The sequence below is a fragment of the Melospiza melodia genome, chromosome 20, assembly GCF_035770615.1.
Source record: "Melospiza melodia melodia isolate bMelMel2 chromosome 20, bMelMel2.pri, whole genome shotgun sequence".
Taxonomy (NCBI): Eukaryota; Metazoa; Chordata; class Aves; order Passeriformes; family Passerellidae; genus Melospiza; species Melospiza melodia.
In genome coordinates, this window is record NC_086213.1 from 13651213 (window position 1) to 13674376 (window position 23164).

At 51.3% G+C, this 23164-nt stretch overlaps 2 protein-coding genes and 5 non-coding genes across 9 annotated transcripts; 1 reads left to right on the forward strand and 6 right to left on the reverse strand.

The window, feature by feature from the left end:
* Window positions 1-1411: 1411 nt before the first annotated feature.
* On the reverse strand, window positions 1412-2721 carry UBB (ubiquitin B). Of its 2 annotated transcripts, none has more exons than XM_063173200.1 (2): window positions 2564-2721; window positions 1412-2176 (listed from the first exon to the last, which is right to left on the reverse strand). In XM_063173200.1, the coding sequence occupies exon 2, from the start codon at window positions 2168-2170 to the stop codon at window positions 1481-1483; it is 690 nt and encodes a 229-aa protein (XP_063029270.1). In that variant the 5' UTR covers window positions 2171-2176; window positions 2564-2721; the 3' UTR covers window positions 1412-1480. The 2 variants fall into 2 exon arrangements, with proteins under 2 accessions (XP_063029270.1, XP_063029268.1); XM_063173198.1 differs by having other exon boundaries at window positions 2605-2717.
* Window positions 2722-4606: 1885 nt separating this feature from the next.
* TRNAA-UGC (transfer RNA alanine (anticodon UGC)) lies at window positions 4607-4678 on the reverse strand. Its single transcript has one exon. It is a non-coding gene; the product is annotated as a tRNA-Ala (tRNA).
* Window positions 4679-4931: 253 nt separating this feature from the next.
* TRNAD-GUC (transfer RNA aspartic acid (anticodon GUC)) lies at window positions 4932-5003 on the reverse strand. Its single transcript has one exon. It is a non-coding gene; the product is annotated as a tRNA-Asp (tRNA).
* A 300-nt stretch (window positions 5004-5303) lies between these two features.
* On the reverse strand, window positions 5304-5376 carry TRNAF-GAA (transfer RNA phenylalanine (anticodon GAA)). The gene has a single exon. It is a non-coding gene; the product is annotated as a tRNA-Phe (tRNA).
* Window positions 5377-5699: 323 nt separating this feature from the next.
* Window positions 5700-5771, reverse strand: TRNAD-GUC (transfer RNA aspartic acid (anticodon GUC)). Its single transcript has one exon. It is a non-coding gene; the product is annotated as a tRNA-Asp (tRNA).
* Window positions 5772-5984: 213 nt separating this feature from the next.
* TRNAA-UGC (transfer RNA alanine (anticodon UGC)) lies at window positions 5985-6056 on the forward strand. Its single transcript has one exon. It is a non-coding gene; the product is annotated as a tRNA-Ala (tRNA).
* Window positions 6057-6778: 722 nt separating this feature from the next.
* On the reverse strand, window positions 6779-23106 carry DHX37 (DEAH-box helicase 37). 2 transcript variants are annotated; one of them, XM_063173194.1, is made up of 27 exons: window positions 22963-23106; window positions 21969-22138; window positions 20942-21054; window positions 20067-20388; window positions 19321-19469; window positions 18964-19056; window positions 18769-18865; window positions 18312-18425; window positions 17333-17434; window positions 16747-16861; window positions 16427-16522; window positions 16040-16116; window positions 15323-15461; window positions 15050-15126; window positions 13874-13959; window positions 12759-12870; window positions 12068-12174; window positions 11562-11750; window positions 11268-11392; window positions 10489-10605; window positions 10144-10316; window positions 9643-9757; window positions 9105-9242; window positions 8510-8604; window positions 8012-8085; window positions 7678-7775; window positions 6779-7149 (listed from the first exon to the last, which is right to left on the reverse strand). In XM_063173194.1, the coding sequence occupies exons 1-27, from the start codon at window positions 23066-23068 to the stop codon at window positions 7067-7069; spliced, it is 3282 nt and encodes a 1093-aa protein (XP_063029264.1). In that variant the 5' UTR covers window positions 23069-23106; the 3' UTR covers window positions 6779-7066. The 2 variants fall into 2 exon arrangements, with proteins under 2 accessions (XP_063029264.1, XP_063029263.1); XM_063173193.1 differs by having other exon boundaries at window positions 13727-13959.
* Window positions 23107-23164: the final 58 nt, after the last annotated feature.

The following is a 23164-nucleotide window of genomic DNA, read 5'->3' on the forward strand; positions in this document are numbered from 1 at the left end:
TTGCTGCTCTGCCTGCTGCAGCCTGCTCCAGGCCGTTACAGCATTGGGTTTTTAAGTAGGACATTGTAAAGGTTTGTTACTGAGACATTGAAATAAAACGATTTCTTAAAGCACGGCTATGCAGTCATTTGTGGAGGCTTTGACATTATCAAGCACCCTGTGTCCTCCTGCAGCTCTCCCCAGTGGCAGTCAGGTGCCTTCAAATCAGAACCACGTGCAGTTACGCTCCCTGCATTGCAGACAGGCTCCCCTGCACTCGTGTTCCAGATGCTCAGTTTGGGGATTCTGCTGTCCCAGAGGACAGACACCCCACATCTGGCCAGCTGCTCCCTGCAGTTGTTGGGGCTCAGCCCAGGAGCCAGGGCAGCGTGGGCAGAGCCCGGGGCACTCCTGCGGGGGAGAACAGGATGTCCAGGGTGGCACAGCACCAGCTCCCACCCACACGGGATTCAGCTCTTTAGCATTCCAATGTTTCCTCCAGCACAGCACAGACCTTGGTGCTCTGAACTTGCTCTGTACAGGCCGGACTAGCGAAAGGAACTGGTGTTACTGGAGCCACACCCTGCCACCCCACCCAGGCAGTGCAGGATCCCTTTGGGATGCCTTTGGGTGCCCTGAACCAGCCACCAGCCGAGACCCTTCAGCTCCCACCGCATCCCCTCCCACAGGTGAGCCCGCGTCACCACTCCTGGAAAGAGCATTTCTGTGTCACTCTCCCTTTCCCTCTCCACACACCCAGCACAGCCATGGTTAACTCATCAGCCCTGCTGCAACCCCCACAAATACTTCAGAGGCAACTTCCTTTTTGCCAGGGCTTCTGCAGCACAGGAACTGCTGTGACAGCTCAGCTCAGCAGCATTTCCATTTGGGGCACAGCTGGAATGAAGCACATTCACGTTTCCAGTAGGTACATCTGAAACTACTGCTTGCTTAATGCCATTAAGCTTGACAAAAAAACAAGTCCACCCCGTACCTGATGAGATCTGCACTTCCCACCCCACGGGCTGCAGGACCATCCTGTCACCGAGCTGGAGCTGCGGGATCACCCTTTGATGTTCCTCCACTAATCCCAAAATAAGGGCAGTTGCTGGGCAACCAAGAGCTATCTCAAAGCCCTCTGACTGGGGAGCACGCACAGCTCCCCAATGCACATCCCTGCTTACACAACACCACAGCTGCACAACATCTGCAGGCGGGCACTGAGCTGCAGCCAGGTATCAGAGCACTTACACAACCCCAGGAAAAGCACGGCCGAGGGATTAGCTACAATCACCAGGAATGTGGAAGCCTTGCTTGCATAAGGCAGTTTTGCAAGCCCTTTGTCTGTGGAAAGCTACGTAATTATTGTTTATTAGAAATCTGGGGTTGGGCAATGTCACGAACGACTGCTCGTGTAACATGGGACACAGACTTTTACAGATGCAACAGCTTTATTGGAATGAACAAGTGCAGGGAACCTTTAATTGGAACAACTGCTGGTTCAGTTACCACCCCGCAGGCGCAGGACGAGGTGCAGGGTAGATTCCTTCTGGATGTTGTAGTCAGACAGGGTGCGGCCATCTTCCAGCTGCTTGCCAGCAAAGATCAGCCTCTGCTGGTCAGGAGGGATGCCTTCCTTGTCCTGGATCTTGGCCTTGACATTTTCAATAGTGTCACTGGGCTCAACTTCAAGGGTGATGGTCTTGCCCGTCAGGGTCTTGACAAAGATCTGCATCCCACCGCGCAGGCGCAGCACGAGGTGCAGGGTAGATTCCTTCTGGATGTTGTAGTCAGACAGGGTACGGCCATCCTCGAGCTGCTTCCCTGCGAAGATCAGCCTCTGCTGGTCAGGAGGGATGCCTTCCTTGTCCTGGATCTTGGCTTTGACATTCTCAATGGTGTCACTGGGCTCGACTTCAAGGGTGATGGTCTTGCCAGTCAGGGTCTTGACAAAGATCTGCATCCCACCGCGCAGGCGCAGCACGAGATGCAGGGTAGATTCCTTTTGGATGTTGTAGTCGGACAGGGTACGGCCATCTTCCAGCTGCTTCCCTGCGAAGATCAGCCTCTGCTGGTCTGGGGGAATGCCCTCCTTGTCCTGGATCTTGGCTTTGACATTCTCAATGGTGTCACTGGGCTCGACCTCAAGGGTGATGGTCTTGCCAGTCAGGGTCTTGACGAAGATCTGCATTTTTCCCTGGAAAAGGGAAAACCCGCCGTGGTTTAGGAACCGCTTCCCGCATCCGGGGCTGCGCCCCGTCCGTGACGTCACAGAACAAGCCCCGCCCACATCCAGAGAGGCGGGGTCTCCACCGCTTCCCCTTCCCGCCCGAGGCGCGCGCCCACCTCCATCTTGCAGCACCGCTGCGCCTGCGCGGCCGCCATCTTGCCAGTGGCCGGTGGGCCCGGCCCTTGCCCGCCACCGCCTCGCGGTGCGGCCGTTGAAGGGAAGGCAACGTTCCCAGCCCTGCCCCCGCCATCACTGTCCGCCATGGCCCCCAGCCGCGTCTCCTCAGCGGACACACCCCTCCGTTCCACCCGGACGCCCAGCCCGTATCTAGGCCCTCCCCCACCCCGTTCTCACCGCGGCACGCCGCTCGGCCAAGCCGACACCACAAACCTCACCCAGCGCCAACTGCGCCACGCATCCCTCCGCTAGGTGCTTATATGGCCCCCGGCGCCCCGCCCCCGCCTTCGGATCACTCCGCTGCGCACTATTTTCCTCGCGCCGCGCGCCTCCGCTCTCCGGCGTTGGGTGAGGGGGCAGCGCGGCCGGGCTGCGCGGAAGGATCGGCGCCTCGTGCGGCTGTGCTGAGGCTTCCGCGCGCGGGACGGCGAGCGGCGGGAAAACCCGGCCTGGAGCCGGCGGAGCGGGGCCGCGGCTGCGCCATCTCAGTGACCCCAATTAGGAGACATAGCCGCACGTTAAAGTAGAAAAGATAAAAAGTTTCATTATGTTCAGGGGCTTAAACACTGCAGTTGCGCCCCTGGTTGATAAACACCTCCTTGGCTTCTGCCCCTAGGGCAAGGTGAGGGCCAGCTCTGCCTGCGGCCACACCGTGAGGGGGTTCCTGAGGGAAGGAGTTCGTGGCTTTATCCCGAGGGACGCCTCGAGTGTTATTTCTGTGTGAGAGAACCCAAACTGCACAGCAACTCCAGGCTGCAGCTGGGAACAGAATGGAGCTTTGTCTGCAAGATCCAGGCAGTGTCGTTCGCTTTGATTCGCCCACAAAATCATTCATTTGGCAGCTCCCAAGGAAAGTGGAAGGGACACTGATAACACCCAGGGCTGCTCACCAGCAGGAAAGGAGCAGGGGTCCGGCGAAAGCTTTGTGATTTGAAGAAAAATGCCTGTGTCTGCCTGCACATTGATGGGAATGCTCTGGGGAGCTCTTTGGCCTCTGCTGCTTTGTGTTTGTATTAACACCACAGCTGTAGTGATAACCATCTCAAAAAAGCCCCACAGAAGTCTTTTGGTTACTTCTCAGTGCTCAGTGGCTGATGCTGTGCATTGGGATTGTACAAATATCAGAAACTGGAGAATCCTTGCAGGTTTAGGTCTTTCCTCAGCAGAAAGTGAATAATAATGTTAAGCTTAATAATGTTACGTTTGTTCTTTTAGTTACAAGGTGAGCGCTTAGGACTGGTCAGAAAGTCATCAAAAAGGCACATGGGAAAGTGTTTTGTGAGAAAAGTCTGTTACTGCATGCCAGTGACTGCAAACTGTCTCTTACATTCACATGCAGGGCACATTCCAGAAGCGTAGCTGCCAGGGAGTAATTTACAACAGGGATCTTCACGCTTAGCAGCGCTGTGGCCAAACACTGGCTCAAAATAACAACTGGAAGTAAGATGAGTAAATAAACAGCACAAGGAGCTTTCCAGCCACCATGGCAGGAAATGTCACTTTGCATTTGTCAGCGGGCAGCTCCTGCTGCTGCTGGTAACCAGGCAGTGAGAGGGAGCAGCTGCCCCTGAGCTGTGTCCATCAAAGCTGTCTCAAGCAGGTTCTGCGAGGGCTTTGGTCTCTCTGGAGCAAACCTCTCAGCTGTGCCATGGTTCCCAGCCTTACCAGCCCCACAGAGTTTCCCCATGAGACTGAGGAGCTCAAAGCAGGGCAGTTGTTTCCCTGAGAGCTCAGGGCAGCAGGGTGAGTGGGCACTGCAGAGCCAGGAGAAGCTCCTGAGTGTTCAGGAGTGCAGCCAGCTGTGGTGTCCTGGCTTCTGTCCTTCCCCTCTGTCTCTGGGAATGTGGAGCAGAGCCCAGTGCTCCGTGTGGCTGCAGGGCTGCATGTCTGCCAGGCTGTGTGGTGTGACAGTGTCAGCCTGGCATGAGTGGCCTCTGTTCCCCTGCATTGCAGGGTTTGATGATTTGTGCTTCTTTTGGGGCCTCTTGTGTCTCATAATCAACAGATGGGATCAAAAACCATGTGTGTTTGCACAGGCCTGAGGAGAACCAAATGGAAAAAAAAAAAACAAAAAAAACCAAAAGGCCCGCACTTTATGCTGCTGGGAAGTGCCGCTGTGGGCCCATTTCGGCCGCACGGTCCGTTTGCTGCTGCTAAGCGAGATTCAGGGACTTTGGACAAAACATCTCCAAATAAACGGGAAAAAGAGCAGCAACCACGTGGAGACGCCGGGGATTGAACCCGGGACCTCATACATGCAAAGCATGCGCTCTACCGCTGAGCTACGTCCCCCTGCCCACCGTTTGCTCCCTGCCCGCCGGCCAGGTCCGTGCTGAGCCCGCCCCCGTGCGGGGAGCGGCGGGCACCGAGCCCCGGCAGCCCCGGCAGCGCTGCGGTGTACAGAGCCTGGTGCGATCCGCAGGCAGCCCTCAAAAAGACAAGAACGTGCTGGTTCGCACACAGAAAACGAATGGTTTTGCTCCGTCGGAAATCAGAGAAATCCGTGAGGAAAAAAATAAATTAGAGGACTAAAAGGATTAGCAACCTCCCCGTCGGGGAATCGAACCCCGGTCTCCCGCGTGACAGGCGGGGATACTCACCACTATACTAACGAGGACGGTTGAAATCAACTTTCCCGGAGGCCAGGCCATGTCCGAGCGGCGGCCGTAGGACCTGCTCCATCGCCTTCGGGAAGCGGCTCCTGACACAAAACTCCCGCACGCGGGAGCGCCTGCGATGGCACCGCCTGAGCCGCCTGACGCAGGGACAGCATCCCTCTCTCCCTCCGCTCGGCAGCAAAAGGAACCGTTTTGATGGTAAGGAGAAAGAAAAAAAACAAAAAAACAAAACAAAAAAAAATACCATAACCAAAAAAACAACCCCCCCAAAAAAACCACTCGTAAAAACCAAAAGTTTCTGCCGAAACCCGGGATCGAACCAGGGACCTTTAGATCTTCAGTCTAACGCTCTCCCAACTGAGCTATTTCGGCGGGCGAGGGGCGCCCTCGCTGGCCTTGGCTACGACCCCGCCCCGCGCCCCCCCGGGCGCTGCTGCCCGCCGTCCCGCACGGGTCCCGCTGCCCGGTACCGGGGCTGTGCGGGGTTTCGCACCTTCCCGCGGGCATCCCATTTCCGCAGCGGCGGGGTGTTCCTCGCGCACCCCGGGGCACTTCGCTCCCGTCTCCTGGCGCAAAACACGGCTCTGCCGGCTTTGTCCGGCCTCTCCGGCGGCGGTTCCACGGCAGCGCCGCCGACAAACACCTTCCCGAGGTCACCGACAAAAAATGGCCTCCGGAGACAAAATTGATTGTACCTCCCCGTCGGGGAATCGAACCCCGGTCTCCCGCGTGACAGGCGGGGATACTCACCACTATACTAACGAGGACGGGTACATCGGCAGTTCTTTTGTCTCGCTTTATAAAGGTATCGTCCGCCTCCGGCGGAGCTGTCGCTGTCCCGCTCCCCTCCCGCGGCCGGGGCGCAGCGCGGGGCTCGGGGCACGCGGGGTGGCAGCGCTCGCATCACGATGTCACCGCCGGGCTCGGCCTGCGGCCCCCGCTATTGGTGTATACACTGCGAGCGGCCGCAGTACCATCGCGGGGATGTAGCTCAGTGGTAGAGCGCATGCTTTGCATGTATGAGGCCCCGGGTTCAATCCCCGGCATCTCCATTTTTTTGCCCCTGCCATGCAGGCTGCTGCATTTTGCTTTTTTCTGCTTTGTTTTCGAGAGGAGCCGAAATTTCCCAATACACTCCTTAACTGCCTGTTTATTTTCTTCCCTCCCCGCAGCAGAGTGTGCAGACTTGTGCTGCAATTCCTGCTAAAGAAAGGAGCCCTGCCAGGAGCCCCCAGCACCCTCCTGCCTGGGGACATCCCAAACCCAGTGGTGCTGAAAAAAAACCCCAAAACCCCAGTGTTTGACTGAAAACACACCGAGGGGCTATTTTCCTTCTGGCTGCAGATCTAAAGTTGCTGTTTCTTCAGCTTTGGATGTTTTTAATGCTTGCTTGTGCTCTGACATTGCCCCTGAAGCATGTGGGAATTATGGACACGCATCCAGCCAGCTGGGCTGCACCAGTTTCCTGCAGAACACAGGAACAGGAGGGTCCCTGTCCACACCCTCTCCTGCAGCAGTGTCATAAGCAGCAGCCCATTGGCACAGTGTGAGCACTGGGTTTACCAAGCCCAAAAGGATCAGGTGAAGGGGAAGGTAAACTGAACCTTCTTCCCTTCACTAATTAAACCATTCCTATCCCAACCCAAGACTTTCCTCATTTTTGTGTTCCTGCCCTGAGCTGCTGCCCAGGTTCTGTCTGACACCCATGAGGATGTTCCTGCACAGCTCTGATATTCTGCTCACTGCAGCATCCCTCACAGAAACATTTCTCCCATCCAGACCAAGAATTTTACATATTTATTACAGTTCATATGACTAATATAGTCCAAAGAGAAACTTCAGGTTAAAAAAAAAAGAAAAATCTCCATAAAATACAATGGATAAAATTATCCAAACATTAATATTATGGAATACCAGCCAAACAGCTGGCAGGGCTTCTGGGAAAGCAGAATAACAAAAGATACTCCTACAGCTGGTGAGTCCATCAGTTTCAGATTTCCAAGGAAAGCCCTGGAAAGCTCTCCAAACACCCTGGAGCCAAGGAGTCCATCAGCATCGAGGGTCACAGGGCCACTGGTGGCCACCTCAGGGCGAGCTCCTGGTGCAGGGCCTCGGGCACCCACTGGCAATAGGCTGCGAGCAGATCTGGGGGGAGAGGAGAGACACTGAGCTTGGCTGGAAAAACCCCCTGAGGGATCACCAGGTCCACTGGAGACAGGGCCAGCACTCACTGCAGGGATGCTGCTGGAGCTTGGATGCTGCCAGGCACAGGTGACAGCACCCACAGCAATCTCTGTGCCATCCCTGCAGCACCTTGCTGCTGCTCCTGTGAAGGAATTCTTATCATCTGGCACCCCAATATTGAAAAAAATCCATTTTACCAGGAAAAAGCCCTTCAATATATCCATGGACAGTACCACCATAGTCTGTACATTTTAACTGTGGTTACAACTACAGAAAAAAAAAATCTTAGCATACAAATAAATGTTGCTTTCTGAAGTGCTTTGTGTCATTTTTCACAAGAATCAAGCACAGGGCACTCCTGCTTCTGGTAAGAAAATAGAAATATTTTAAGCTTAACAAATTAAATAGTTCATTTTTTGAAATTATAATTCAGTAGTTCTCAAGGCACCCCACTGACGTGACTGATAATTAGGCAAGCACAACACTCACATTTGGGATTTTTCTTCCATGCAGCCACCAAAGCATCACGGTTATCACAGTTTTCTTTAACCAGAGCCTGCAGGAGGGCTTCTGTCCTGGGCTGAAGTCTGAATCACAGAAATGGAGCAGTAAACCAGTGTTCATGAGCCCAGCAGGCTGCATGTCCTGCCCTGCCCTCACCACCCCAACTCTCCTGGGACACAGCTTTTCCCGCTGAGGAAACTCATTTTCCCAAGACCACAATCTCCACCACCCTTCTCAGCACTGATTATTTTTAATTTAGAAAGGAAGTGAAAAGTGTTTGGTGGAGAAAAGAACCTGAGGTTTGTTTTTAGCCACTTACTTGGACCATGTCTTCAGCATTATGAGGGGGCTGGACAGCAGGCACTGGCTGTAAGAACTCAGCTTTTTAATGACCTGGAAGATTGGTTACAGCAATTATATAATGACTAAAGTGAATTAATTGTGATATGATAACAACCATCAATGAGCATATTCCACGTCATATCCTCCATCACCATCTCCTCCTATCCCTGTGTCCATAATCTTGTCCCGACTTGTTGGACAATTCTCCTGTCCCATACTAGACAAACACATGGGCTATTGGCTTTTCTTTACTTTGCAAAAACAGCACTTAAATTTGTGGATGTCTTTCACTGAAATACTGATTTTTCCTGATTTGTTTTTGTGTTTTAAAGATCCCTTCCCCACCTCATCAACCACAACAAGCTCTTCCATCCACCAACAAGTGATGAGCAAAAACTGAAGCCATAAGGTTCATCTCCTCCAAAAACTGGGCTAAAAAATTAATGATTATATCACAGAAGTGGAGCACACTCACCTTTCCTTCCAGCAGGAACCTGGCAAAGTGTTTGTAGCGCTCGATCCCTGGGGGAAAATCAACTTCCACAGCAGGGAGCTGCCAGCCCACCCGGTCTGCAAACAACACACAACACCCCAAATCTCCTCCCTGCTCCCCCACTGGGGCACCTGGCCAGGCAGGGGGACAGCACAGGGGCCAGGACAGAGGGCAGGGCACTGCCAGCCTGCACAGTGCCCATCTCAGCGGGAAATGCAGTATTTAAATTCTGCAAACCCCGTGGAGTGCCCATCTCAGCGGGAAATGCAGTATTTAAATTCTGCAAACCCCGTGGATGTGCCCATCTCAGTGGGAAATGCAATGTTTAAATGCTGCAAACCCCGTGGAGGTGCCCATCTCAGTGGGAAATCCAATGTTTGAATGCTACAAACCCCATGTAGGCATCAATTCAGTGGGAAATGCAATGTTTGAATGCTGCAAACCCCATGGAGGTGCTCACAGCCCCTCTCTGGGCCCTCCTGGCAGAGGCAGGAGCTCCAGGGACACTTACAGAAGACACTGGGGGAGCTCCAGGGACACTTACAGAAGACACTGGGGGAGCTCCAGGGACACTTACAGAAGACACTGGCTCTGTGGCAGCGCACCCGGCCCGTGCCAGGGCAGTAGGAGGGAGGGGGATCCTCCAGAGGCTTCCCAAAGTGGCAGTAGGGTGGCAGCAGGGCAGGGATCCACTCAGGCTCCACTGCAGACACACCTGGGGAGGGAAAACACACCTGCATGCAGGTTTGCTGCCCGGGGCCACGGCTCACTGGCAGCCCCAGGGGTACAGGGCACGGTCAGGGTCTGATCTCCACACATTTATTTGTCCTTAATGCTTTTCAAACTTTTTATGTTGTAAAATATCTGTTTAGAGATCAGCAGCAGGCAGCTGTGGTTGGCAGGGCTGGGGCAAAGCAGGTATTTCAGAAGCTGAGTTTTGCTCCAGCCAATTCTGCCAGGTAAATAATAATTAAAAATGCCAATTTATCTCCTGATCCAGACCTAGGAAGCCTTAAGGATCCAAATCCCAGGAGTCACTCAGAAAGCACAGCACAGGGGGAACTGCCAAGGCATTGTGAGCTGCTCAGCAGGGCTGCAGCACCCACAGCACTCACCTTTCATGTAGAGCTTGGTGGTCTCCACAATCTCCTGGTACACCACAAACTCTGGCAGCTCCTTGAAGAGGACTGAGCTGGGGTGGATGAACACGGGGTCCTCCAGGAGGGCAGTCTGAAAGAGGCACAAAGATTGAAGCAGAGCAAGAGCAGTTACTGACAATCCCATGTCCTCACTGCACCTCATTTCAGGTGTGCATCTGTAAGCTTTCCTGAAGTGAGGGAGGTTTTTAATAACCCCATCATTTTCTGCTCCACCTTCTCTGCAGACACCAAGCAAGATGTCTAAGGGTACACAAGGTGAACCCAGGGTACTTCTCAGCCCTTTTACAACATTTCCTACATGAACACCAAGAAATGGCACCACTGCAAACTCCAGTTCCACAGAGAGGAGCTGCAGGAAGGCAGCAGACATCTCAGAGCTGCACCCAGCCACACAGCTGGGCTGGCACAGGTTTCTGCCACAGGGGAGGAGGAACTGAGGCCAGGCAAGCTGCTCACCTTGTAGGCATTCTTCCACTTGTCATCCAGCTGCTCCTCTGCCTGAACCCTTCTGGCCAGGTGATCCCCCAGCCCCGCCAGCACGATCTGCCTCAGGTAGGTGACCTGAGCTTCCGTGGGGGGCTCCATCTTGGGGTCCACGTAGAGCCCGGCGTCCCTGCACACCGAGTTCACTGCGGGCACACAGGTGAGAGGGGGGCAGCAGGACAGGGACCAGCTCAGGGAGGCTGTGCAGCCCCCAGCACAGAGCCAGCACAGCATTTCCCCAGCTCGGGGAGGCTGTGCAGCCCCCAGCACAGAGCCAGCACAGCATTTCCCCCAGCACAGATCCCCCCAGCCCCTCACCTGCCGTGGTGAGCTGCCCTCGCAGGCGCCGGATCTCCAGCATGGCTTTGTGCCTCAGCCCGTTCTGCTCGCAGAACTCCCGGGTGCACCCGGAGTACTCACAGGCCCCCACTGCTCCTGGGGTGACACAGGGGGTCAGGGCTCCTCAGGGAACCATGGGGACACCACTGTCCCAGGCAAGGAGTCATTCAGGGCAGCTATTGTATTAGTGGGGTGTCCCGATGAAGGGAGGAATGATAAATCCGACTCCATGTTCTTAGAAGGCTGATTTATTATTTTAAGATAATATATACTATATTATATTATACTATATATACTACATTATATTATACTATCTATACTATACTATCTATACTATATATACTATCTATACTATACTATATATACTATAGTATATATAGTATATATACTATGTTATATTATACTATATTATATGTTATACTATATATGCTATATATACTATACTATATATACTATATATACTATGTTATATTATACTATATATTATACTATATATGCTATATATACTATACTATATATACTATACTATATATACTATATATAGTATATATACTATGTTATATTATACTATATTATATATTATACTATATATGCTATATATACTATACTATATATACTTCTATTCTGTTCTGTTCTATTCTATTCTATTCTATTCTATTCTATTTCTATTCTATTCTATTTCTATTTCTATTTCTATTCTATTTCTATTCTTCTAAACTATGCTAAAGAACACAGAGAGGATACTCACAGGTACTTACCTAACATCACCATGAGGTCCCCCAGCTTCTGCATGGGCCCCTGCCCAGCCCAGACCTTCTGCATCTGCAAGAACCTGGCTCTCCTTGCCTTCAGCTGGGCTGCCTCCTCCTCACCGCCTGCAGGCCTGCAAGGAACACAGGGCAGCACCTGCGAGAGCTGTGCCAGGCACACAGGGTGACAGGGACACAGGGTGACACTGGGACACAGAGCAGCAGCTCTGAGAGCTGTGCCAGGGACACGGGGTGACAGGGACACAGGGTGACACTGGGACACAGGCAGGCTCAGCCACTGACCTGTCCAGCTCCTCGAAGAGCTCCCTGACAGTCATGGCAGACACGATGGTGATGGTGTAGGGCAGGCACTGCTGCTGCCTGCTCAGGGCCAGCATCTTGGCATAGCGAGGGGCCACGGGGAAAGTGGCCATCACCCTGCCCAGGGGACTGATGGGGCAGCTCAGCTTTGCTGCCAGCTGCTGCTTCAGCCTGGGCCAGGGAAAAGAGAGCTCATGTCATGAAGTAACTCTAAGTTTGTGCTCCCCGCTCTGGCAGCCCAGTTAATTTGAGGTGATTTCTCAGGTTTTGTGTGTGCTGGTGCCAACGGCCAGGGGAAAGGTTCCTCTTGCTCCCAGCTCAGTGTTTCCCTGCCCACACACACCAGGGCCAGTGGATCAAACAGAGGGCACCAGAGCTGAGCTGGTGGCAGTTTGTGAGCCACAGGACAGCCCTGGGTGTGGTGGGAGGGCAGCAGCAGCACAGCAGAGCCCACAGTGCAGGGCATCAGTGGGGGGCACTGGCATTACCTTCCTGTCATGGGGGGCTCCTTCAGGGCACCCAGGGCTATCAGCAGCTCCTCTGCTGCTGCCAGAGCTTCCGTGGGAGGAGGGGTTGGGAAGGGGAAGTTGATGACCTAGGGAAACAAGAGCAAAGCCCCTCAGCCCACAGTGACACAGCATCCCAGTGTGGGCACAGCCAGGAGCCCTGCAAGGCAGTGGAATCCTCCCCTCTGCTTACGTGGGACCAAGAAAAACACTCAGGATGTTTGCCAGGAGCGAAAGGAAAGGACACAGAATGGCAGGAAATGCTTGGAACAAGAACAGGAGGAAACAGGAACGGCCGAATCACCCCCAGCACCCACTGACTGCAGGCACCGCCCAGGGCAGGCTGCTCAGGGGCTGCATTTGAGTGTTGTGATCTCTGAAAGTGCTCCACTATCTCCAAAACACAGACCCTGCTTAGACAGGGTTTTGGTTTTTTTTAACCTCTAAGAACATAAGAAAGCATTTACAGCTTGAACAAACATGTCTGCTAAGGCCTAGAGGAATTCAGAGCAGTTTCTGCAATGTGCAGACCCAAAATGGACTCTCAGGATCTGAATTTCTGCCACAAGGCACAGCTCCAAGCAATGGCAATAAAATACATTTCTGTTTGTTTCTGGCTCCTAAGGGCAACCACTTTAATGGGTGCTGCGGTACAAAGCCCTTTCCAACTCACCTTTTCTATATTTAATGCCTTCATTTGCAGAATCAAGTCTTCCACTGGTCGCTTTGTTATTTCTGGAGCAGAAAATTTCTCAAAGTCCATGAAAACTGCTGAAGAGTATAACCTAATGGACCAGAAGTGTTATTAGATATTTAAATGAAATTTTAATTCAAAGGATATACAGGAAAAATTAGCAAGGGAATAAAAAACCAAAAAGGCAGTCATGGACAGTATTTACATCATCACATCATTATTTACAGGTTGGGGCATTTGCCTTATTCACAAGTTAACTTGGCTCAGAGTTAAATCCACCTGGCCATAGTGAAATCTAACCTGACCATGAAAACAAGAGTTTTCAGCAAGAGAAATGCAGGAGGGCTGCAGCCACATCTCCAACAGGACTGCTACCAACACCCTGACCCACAGGGTGTCAGGTTGTGTTCTGACTCTGCCAGTGTTGTTTTGATTTACTGCATTGTTTTTCTTTTTTATTTTCTTCCCTAGTAAAGAACTGTTATTCCCTGCTCCCATATTTTTTCCCTGAGAGTGTCACAGACATATTTTATGAAAAATCCTTTTGTTAGGATCTTTTCTCCTGAGAAGCTGAGAGGCCCTCAGAAATGAAATGTAAACAATGGTTATCTGCTGCTGTGGGATGTAACAGGTAATGGCCAATCACAGCGCAGCTATCTCAGACTCTCTGGTCAGATTATTTATATATTTTTAATAGTAATTATTTTTAATATATAATTTTCTTTTAATATAATATGCATCATAAAATAATAAATCAGCCTCCTGAAACACGGAGCCAAGATTCTCATCCCTTCCCTCATCCTGGGACCCCTGCGAACACCACCACATCAGAGCCCCTTAATTTAAAACGCATAACAAACTGGAAGAGGGAGGGTTTGGGGGTTTACATTTCCCACTCCATTTCCCAGGGGAGGCTCCTGGCTGTGCATGCAGGGCCCTGTGCTCACCGGTAGCAGTGGCCGGGCTCGGTGCGGCCTGCGCGGCCTGCGCGCTGCTGGGCCGAGGCCTGGCTCACCCAGCACACCCTGAAGGACGACACCCCCGTCACCCTGTCGTAGCAGCGCCGCTTCTCCCGCCCGCTGTCCACCACGTACTTGATGCCGGGGATGGTCAGCGACGTCTCGGCCACGTTGGTGGCCACCACGCACAGCCTGGTGCCGGCGGGAGCGGGGCGGAACACCTGCGGGACAGGGGCGGGCATGGGAAAGCAGCAAGGGACAAGGAAAGGGGCAAGGAACAAGGAAAGAGACAAGGAAAGAGACAAGGAACAAGGAAAGAGACAAGGAAAGAGACAAGGAACAAGGAAAGAGACAAGGAAAGAGACAAGGAACAAGGAAAGAGACAAGGAAAGAGACAAGGAAAGAGACAAGGAAAGAGACAAGGAAAGAGACAAGGAAAGAGACAAGGAAAGAGACAAGGAACAAGGAAAGAGACAAGGAAAAGGGACAAGGAACAAGGGGGCAAGGAAAGTGTCACAGACGTCTATGAAAAATCCTTTCCTTAGGATTTTTCCTCCTGAGAAGCTGAGAGGCCTCAGAAAAGAAATGTAACCAATGGTTATCTGCTGCTGTGGAATGCAACAGGTGCATCTGGGATTGGGCTCATGTGGTTGTTCCTAATTAATGGCCAATCACAGTCCAGCTGTGTCAGGACTTTGAGCAGTCACAAGATTTTATTATTCACTTCCTTTCCCAGCCTTCTGATGTCTCCTTTCTCTTTCCTTTAGTACAGTTTTCGTATATAATTTGCTTTTAATATTACATCATAAAATAATAAATCAGCCTTCTGAAACATGGAGTCAAGATTCTCATCTCTTCCCTCATCCTGGGGACCCTCAAACACCACCAAGGAAAAGGGACAAGAAGAGGGACAAGGAAAGGGTACAAGGAAGAGGCAGGCGTGGTCCTGGATGGGCTGCAAAGGCATGGCAGTGCACATGGCACTGCAAGGGGAAGGCAGGAGTCAGAGCACAGCCCTAACCCCCTGTCTCCAGCTCTGAAGCTCTTTGTCCAGCTGGGTTAAGCCTCAGAAATGACCCCAGGGGCTGCAGGAGGAGCCAGGATGGATTCAGAGACCCTGCAGGCTGTGGCTGATCACCTCTCCCACCCTGCTGAAGGGACACATCAGGGACACCCCAGCCCAACCTGCCCACTGGGCCATTCCAGCTGGCAGAATAGCCCAAGATGGGAATTTTATCTCTCTTGTGATTTCAGACCATGATCACTGTTATCTGTCAGATCTCCTGCTCACTGTGACAATAAATCCTTTACCTTTGCCTGTTTCTCTGGTGCCAGCAAGGAGTAGAGTGGGAGCACATACAGGGGCAGGGACGAGTCAGATTTCTCATCTGTGGGGAAACAAACCAGCACTGCTCAGCCCCAGCAACATCTGCACAAAACCAGGAAAGCAACTGGTACAAACTGGTCCCAGTAACTGGGACTGGCAAACCTGAACAGCTTTGCCATGACACTGCTGCTCTGGTGCCACAACCCAAGTCACTCCTTTCACAGAGACAGGGATTCCCTCTGTCCCACATGCCAAACCTTCTCCTGAGTCTCCATCTCCTAAGTCCAGGTCAAGATCAGAGCCTGCAGCATCATCATCACTGTCAAAGTCTCTGTCCTCATCGCCTTCATCTGGTGGCACCACAGAGTAACTGTTCAGATCAATTTTGGGGAGTGTCTGAGAGAGGGAGGGAAGGTGAAAACAGCACATTAACAGGGGGACACAAGCAGCACTTTGCATTGCTGTGGAAGCAAAGCTGAGACAAGGACTCACATTTCTTAGGTGCAAAATAAAGTATTTCCAAATTAGACATTTTTTAAATTGGAGGCATTGCAAAAGCATACAATGCCAAATCCCATTCCACCTCTATGTATTGTCATTTTTTGTAACGCTCTTAGAAAGAACTGGCCTCCTAATCCAGATATGTCAAACAAATGTTCAACAGTTTCTGTCAAGATGGGTTAGTCTGAGAATTTAATCTCTCTGTCAGATCCAGTCCAAATTTTGGTTAACAAATGCTAAGATGAGGAGCAGCCAGCAAGTCTGGAGCTCCTTGCATTTGAGTTTGAGTGGTCAGAACTCTAAATCTAAATCAATCTCCTGCCCACGACATGCAGAGTTTCAGCAGCATTCTGCAGCAGTGAGAGCAGCACTGAGGGGACACCTGCGGGCTGCAGGCAGGGCTGGAGGAGCTGAGGGAGGCACAGCCACAGAGCAGAGCTGCTGCAGGGGGAACTCTGCCCCTCACACATTACCAGCACTCTCCTGCGCTTCCTCGAGCTCTTGAATTTCCTCATTTCTTCCACTGAGTCTTCCCTGTCATCCTCTCCTCCTGAAAACAGCAGTGGAGCACTGTGAGCTGGGCGTTCCTTCCTCTGGGGAAAGGTGGAGGGGTCTGGTCCCACTCCCACCCTTCTGGGAGGCACAGTGTGGAAAAAGCAAACTGAAGGCAGAGAGAAGCTGCAAAGGATTTTTTCCCAAACTCAAACCAGCACAAAATTTAACATCAGTCATGGCAATCACCCAAAACTTCCCCCAAACCTTGTATTTTGTGGTTTTAAAATAAAAGTTCTTATTTTTAGATGCAAAGCAAGCTCACTTCTCAGCAGGATAATTTGAAGTTTAAGTTTCTACAGCATTACCTGCAGTGCTGTTCTTTTGGTATGGGAATGCTTTCCTTAATCTTCTACACAGAGAGTGAACTTCTGCCTGGCCTGTTAAAAACACCAAAATCCCACCTGCAAGAGGAAAGAAAAAAAGAAAAAAAGAAAAAAAAAAAAAAGAAAAAAAGAAAAAAAAAAAAAAAAAAAGAAGGGAAAAAAAAAAAAAAAAAGAAAAAAGAAAAAAAAAAAGGTAAAAAAAAAAAAAGAGGAAAAAAAAAAAAAATCAGCAACAAACCCCCAAAGTTTGGGCATGTTCAATATGAGCATAGTGAGAGGTCTCAGCAGTGAAGCTCCCTTACCTGCAGGCAGCATCCGATGGATTTTGCACACCTTCCTGAAGCACTCCCCACTGTAATCATCCAGGGGGGTTTTCTTGTTGAAATGAACAGTCACAGGGAACTGCCTTGCATCTACCTGCAGAGAAAACACCAAATTAAGGTATTAATAGAAATAAATAAAGGGTTTGTGTGCTGTCATAACTCCACACAACCATTACAGCCAGAAAAGCTCACCCGTATTTCTGCTCACATCCAGGGTTTGGTACCCTACAAAACACCAAACCCACAGAAATCACTGCTGTTTGCTCCACCATAAAACCAGGCTAGAAACGAAATCTTTCCCCCCTTTCACCTCCTCAACTCAGATTGAGGCTTTCTAGTTCCCCTGAACCATAACTTCAAAGTTTTTCAAGATAATCAGATTCTGCCAGGGTGGTTTTCTGATAAAGGTGGAAAGAAAAACACCAAGTCCCAAAAGAAACAATAGCCTAAGCAAAATGACTGTTTTTAAATGGGTTATCTGAGGGATTTCAGCACCAGCTGGAAAGACTGGAGTGCCCCTGCTTTGTCACTGGTTTTATAGAGGCTCCCAGGGAGGGGACAGTACCTGGATGACAGGAGGCTGCACAGAGAACAGCCTGGTGTTGGCAGTGAAATCCTCCACACGCAGAGTTGCAGACATGATGATCAGCTTCAGGGGCAGCCCCTTCTGCAGGGACACACATCTGTCACCCTGTGCCCCACAGCTCCTCCCCAGGGCACCAACAAACACCCTGCTTCCCCCCAGGCTGCTGGAGTTCAATTATCTGCACTGTAATTCTCAAATGAACTGGATTCTGCCTGAAAAGGCACCTCTTGGTACTGATCTGTACTATTTCCCCCTTGGTGCAACCTCTGTACCTCTTCAACCATACAGAAAGAGAGATGTGTTAACTGAGTGTGATTTCTGTCAGATTTCCTTGGAATTCCACACCACAGAGCCTCTTCATGTGGAACATCCCCTCCCTGGCACATCCACGTCCAGAGCAGGAGCCCTGCCCCTCCTGATGCCCTGTGCAGGCTGCCCTAGAACAGAGACTAGATGGAGTTAAAGAATAAAGCAGGGATTTGTTAGAAGGCCTGAATGGATGCACATTGGGCAGCACAAGAGCCCAGCCAGGGCTGCACCCAAGATGAACCAAAATGGTCCCAAAATGAACCCAGGATGAACCAAAATGGTCCCAAAATGCTCCACGGGTCATGGGGTCTCTTACTTTGATCAGTTCTGCTCCATTTTCATCTTGGAGTTAATTGTCCAATTACTCACATTTCATTCATAATTAATTCATAAGCTTTAGCCCAGGCAGTCCCACCCTGCTTGTTTTTCTCTCTCCAGCCCACGGGGTTTGTGCTCCTGGGCTGAGATTTGGATCATTTGTGCCCAGCTGGAGCAGGAATTGTTTTGTCTCCCTGCTCTGTGCACAGAGCTCACCGTGCCCTGATGTGAACCCAGGCCCACACCCTAAAGCAGCACAGAATGTGAAAAATAGAATTAAAAAACAGAATTAAAAAAAAAACCCAGAATGAACCCTGAGGGATGGCATCACCTTGCTCCGGAGGGGCACGATGCGGGACAGGAGGCCTATCAGGATGTCTGTGTACATGCTCCTCTCGTGGGCCTCATCAATGATGATCACTTTGTACTTGGAAAGCAGAAAGTCCTGAGGGGAGAGATGGGTTTCAGCACAGGAGGCCCCAGCAAGGAAATGTGAGTGAGGACACACCACAAGCACTGAGCCCATCCCCAGCTCTGTTCTCACTCAGTTTAATGCACTCACCCTACACAAGACAGCCTGGTTCCCAAGCCTCCTCTTGCTCCCATTTTCCACAGCAAGATAACCTAATGTTTAGGGGCTTGGGCAGGAATATCAAGGGTGGAGATGAAACAAATCCCTGATGCTGAAAGGGATTCTGATTTCAAAGACTGGCAACAAGTCCACATAGGCCTCTCTTCCCAGCTATACAAAAAATTCCCTTTTTTTAACCCTGAGGACAGCAAGTTACCTTCTGGATCTCCTTGAGCAGCACACCATCAGTCATGAACTTGATCTGTGTCTCATCGGTGACGTTCCCCTCGTAGCGGATCTGATAGGAAACCACCCTGTGGGGAAACACCAGGAACAAGCACAGAGTCCTTGTCACCCACAGGGCACCTCAGTGCCACCCCCCAGCGAGGTCCCAAGGCCTCCTGAGGCTCACCTGTGTGACAGGTTCATCTCCTTGGCCACCCTCTGGGACATGGACACGGCGGCCACGCGCCGAGGCTCCGTGATCCCGATGATGCCCCCAGAGCTAAAGGGGTGAGGGGAGGAAAAGAGGAATTGTTTTCATTAAACAGAGCAGCAGACCCAAAAAATGACAACAGGATTTCTCACTGATGGCTCTAGATTAATGGCATCAGTCACACAGCCTCAGTCTTAGTTAGAGTTGGAATGAAAACACAGTCAGGGAGCTTTGGGATTCCCTTCTGTTGTATCTGTACTGATCTGGAGATGGGTGAGTTACAGCCAAGTTTTTCCCAAAATGCTGTCCCTGCAAATAAAATCCAAGTCCTACCTGGCATACCCAGCCTCATAGAGGAACTGGGGCACCTGGGTGGTTTTGCCACTCCCTGTCTCTCCACATATGATCACAATGGGATTGTCATTGATGGCTTCCATGACCACTTGCTCTTCAGCAAGGATGGGGAGCTTTAGTCTTGCCTCCTAAACAGTGCAAAACACACATTTTAGCTGCATTGTTTCTCACTCCTTTTTTGTTTTCCTCGGGATTGAAACCTGTTCCCTTCCTCAGACCATAAAAGGAATTCTGCAATCCCGTGACTCAGAAATCTCTGAAACAGTCCAAACCACACAAACATGGCTGAGAACCAGAGACATCAGAGCAGATTCCCAGCAAGCACAGGGCAAGCCCTGCGCTGTAATTTGTGAAATTTCAGAGTCCCTCGAGTTTCTTAATACAGCACTTCAAGGGAAAACTCATTTCACAACTGCCTCGTCTGCTGGGGCTGGTGCAGAGCTTTTCCTGTTCCTGCACAATGCCCTGCCCACAACAAATGGGACAAAACCACTCAGCATAAGGTACAGAACAGCAGAGAGCTGAAAGGGACTTCAGAAGATTTTCTAGCAAAGGACAATAAAGGACTGTTAGCAGATTCTGGATGTAAAACTGAAGGTAAATGCTAATACCCTGAAACAAGCTGAGTTTTCCTGCTGCTGGCGCAGAGCTGAGCGCACCCAGCTGCTGGAGCCCACCACCCTCCCCAGCCCCTGTGACAAACTGCGCTGTTCCCAGAGGCTCACCTGGATCTCAGGAGTCCTGTGCACAGGGATGAACACTGCAGGCTTGCAGGGAGCCCTGCTGGGGGCTGCCTGGGGCTCTGGGGCTCTGGGACCAGCCGGAGGCTGCTCGGCCCCTGCCCTGCCCACTCCTCCCTCTGCCTCCTCAGCAGCACCCACAGCACTGCCTGAGGACTTCTCAGTGTCCTCCTTCTGCTCCTCCTCCTCCTCCTCAGAGCTGCTGGGCTCTTCCTCAGGCTCTGGCTCTGGGCTGTGCCTTCTCTTGTTGGCACCGCTGATGCTCCTGATCCTTTCAGGGACATCAGTCCTTGGCTCCTGAGTCACCCTGGAAACAAAACATCCACCTGTGAGCTGTGCTCTGGCACCTCAAACCAGACAGGACGTCCCCAAAAACCAGATCTCCACTCCTGGAGGTTTTCACAACTCTGCCAGGTAAAGCCTTGGCTTTGATTGATGGATTTGTATCTAAGCATTTTCTATCCTGGATTTTTTATCCATTTCTTCTGAAGGATAGAACTGCTTTGTAGTTTAATCTACAAATGCAGCTCTTGATAAATCCATCTCTTGATAAATCCAGCAGCTATGGTCAACATCAGCAGATGTCTTCCAGCACAAGAAAGTAAGTGTTCATCCACCAATTTTGCAGTTTAGCACAATTGCTAAAAGCCTGCAGATTGTGTCACCCTCCTCATCCTGTAGGAAAGACCAAGAAAATAACTATCCCATTATCAGACAAAAATACCAAATTATTTAACTCCATCCATTCTGAAGAACCTGTTTGCACCAAGAAGAAGAAAAACAACTCAAGGGAAAGCTCAGGATGGTGCTGTTCAAACAGAATGATCAGTTGCAATGGTTCCACCCCAAAATCCCTTTACCTTTTAGCCTGAAACATGCGTCCCCCAGTCCCCAGTTTGGAAGTTGTGTACAGGAGTTTCATTTCTGCCTCAGAAGCCTGCACCTCATTCAGCTTGCTCAGCAGCTCAGCTCTCTGTTTGGGGAAAACAACCAAAATCAGTGCTTGCTTTGACCAGGAAAGGATTTCATGGCAAGATCTGAGCATTCCAAGGTGTGCTCTGTGCTCTGGCAAACCCTGCTGTGCAGCTGGAAAAGCTCCTGGGTGAGTCCTCCCTGATTTCAGCCCTGTACCAGAGCAAAAATAGAAATGGGGACTTGACATCAGAGCAGTGAGCAGCTCAGCTGCACCCCAGAAACAGCAGCAAAGGAAAAGAGATTGGATCTGAAGCACTGGAATGAGGCCTGGAGCAAAGGGAGCCCCAAATCCCTGCCCTGGGACATGGCATGGCAGAGGTGTGAGCCACAGGGTGAACCTGCCTCAAAACCAGAGCTGCTCTGAGAGTCATTGTCCAGGCACTGACAGCAGCAGGGACTCTGCCTGGAAAGGTTTTACAAAGACAGAAAAAATGTGTTTGCATGCTGAAAATACACAACAGGCATTTCAGAAGCACTGACAGGTCTTGGGGTGCAGGGAGGTTTGCAGGAGCTCACAGCACCCATTCCACAGAGTGCTTGAAAAATGAAAATATATCACTGCCTGCCACCAATGTACTCCACAACACTTGTGCAGAACAGACCCTGGCCCCACAGAGGATGCATTCCTGCAGCCCCTGAGAGGGCAGGAGTGCCTTCCTCCCCTGGAGCTGCCCTCAGCAGCCCCTGGGAGCTGCATCTCTGCCCCAATGCCCAGCAAAGGGGGGCTGCAGCTGCTGCAGCATCACCCCAGCACCTGCACAGCCCTGGGATTTCACACCTCAGGCACCCCTGACAGCTCACACCCCTCACCATCCTCATCATCACCCGCCCTCCCTGCACACCAATACCAAACCCTCATTTTAAGAGAATTCAAGATTTGAGAAGCTGCTGCTGCCAGAGACAGCAACATACCTGCTTTTTCTTCTCCTTCTGCTCCAAAACCTTCTGCAGGTTTTTCTTCTGTTTCTTGCTCAGGGGTTTCTTCTGCTGCTGCACAACACACGGGGCTTTTTTCTTCTTGGCTTTTTTTGCTGGCAGGACCAGGGCATTGCTTTGGTCGATTCCCTTCAGCGTTGCTCCATCTGAAGGAAGGGTTGCATTATTCTCCCGTGCCAGGTGGATTATTTTCAGCACTGTGCTTAGCAGGCTTATCAAGCACCAGGCCAGATTTAGCTGCCTCTAACAAACACAACCCTCATGCCCAGCCAAGAGAAAATCCTGCAACATCAGCAGGGGCAAAAGACCTCGAAACTGGGCATTCAATAACCCTGAGCTTTCTATAGCCCTGAGGGCGACTCTCCAAGATTTATGTAACAATATTATGCAATTTTTGCCTTTTTACTCAATCCCCCAGGGTCAGGACACAGTGTGCCCTGGGGTGACTCCTCAGTGTCCTGCTTCACCCGGGCACCAGTGGATTTTAATACTAAAAAACCGCATTAATAGAGTAATAAAAATAGAATAATAAACGTATTTTTTTTTGAAGTAATGCCTTTTTTTTGAAGTTTGAGAAGGCGAATGTTTAACATAAGAGATATGTTTAGTAGCTGTTTTAATAAATGATGGAGCCACTGAGTGATTGGGAAGGAACCCAAGCTCAACTCCTGAGCTCCCCGGAGGCAGCGCTGCTGTAACAGAGCTGATCAGAGATCACGGAACCGGGGAATGGATTCGGCTGGAAAAGAGCTCTGAGCTCACCGAGCCCAGCCTGGGACCGAGCCCAGGGTGGGGTGAGAGGCACACGCAGGGACGGGAACCCACCGCCTCCCGGGGGTTAAAACAACAACAACAACGCTTCTAACTAAAATCTAATAAAACACAGCAGAGCAGGGCAGCAGCTCCGGTCCCTTCCAGCGCGGGTGTGACCCCAGCGAGCCCAGCCCGGCCCGGCCCGGCCCGGCCGCACCTCCCAGCTCCAGCGGCAGCTCCAGCGGCAGCTCCGGTTCAGCGGCGGCCGGTGCCCCCTGCGACTGCCGCGCCTTCCAGTTGTGCCGCCGGCGCGCTCGGCCCATGGCGGCGGCGGGGACACGGCTCAAACGGGCCCGGCCCGGTACGGTACGGTGGGGCCCGGTATGGTACGGTACGGATCCACGTGCGGCCCGGTATGG

Coding starts and splice junctions, on each gene's coding strand:
- UBB (XM_063173200.1), bottom strand. CDS start 2,170: ATGCAGATCTTCGTCAAGACCCTGACTGGCAAGACCATCACCCTTGAG.
- DHX37 (XM_063173193.1), bottom strand. CDS start 23,068: ATGGGCCGAGCGCGCCGGCGGCACAACTGGAAGGCGCGGCAGTCGCAG. Junction 19,470..20,066: donor ACAGGACTCCTGAGATCCAG/GTGAGCCTCTGG, acceptor TGCACTGTTTAG/GAGGCAAGACTAAAGCTCCC. Junction 12,175..12,758: donor AGGCATTAAATATAGAAAAG/GTGAGTTGGAAA, acceptor TTGTTTCCCTAG/GTCATCAACTTCCCCTTCCC.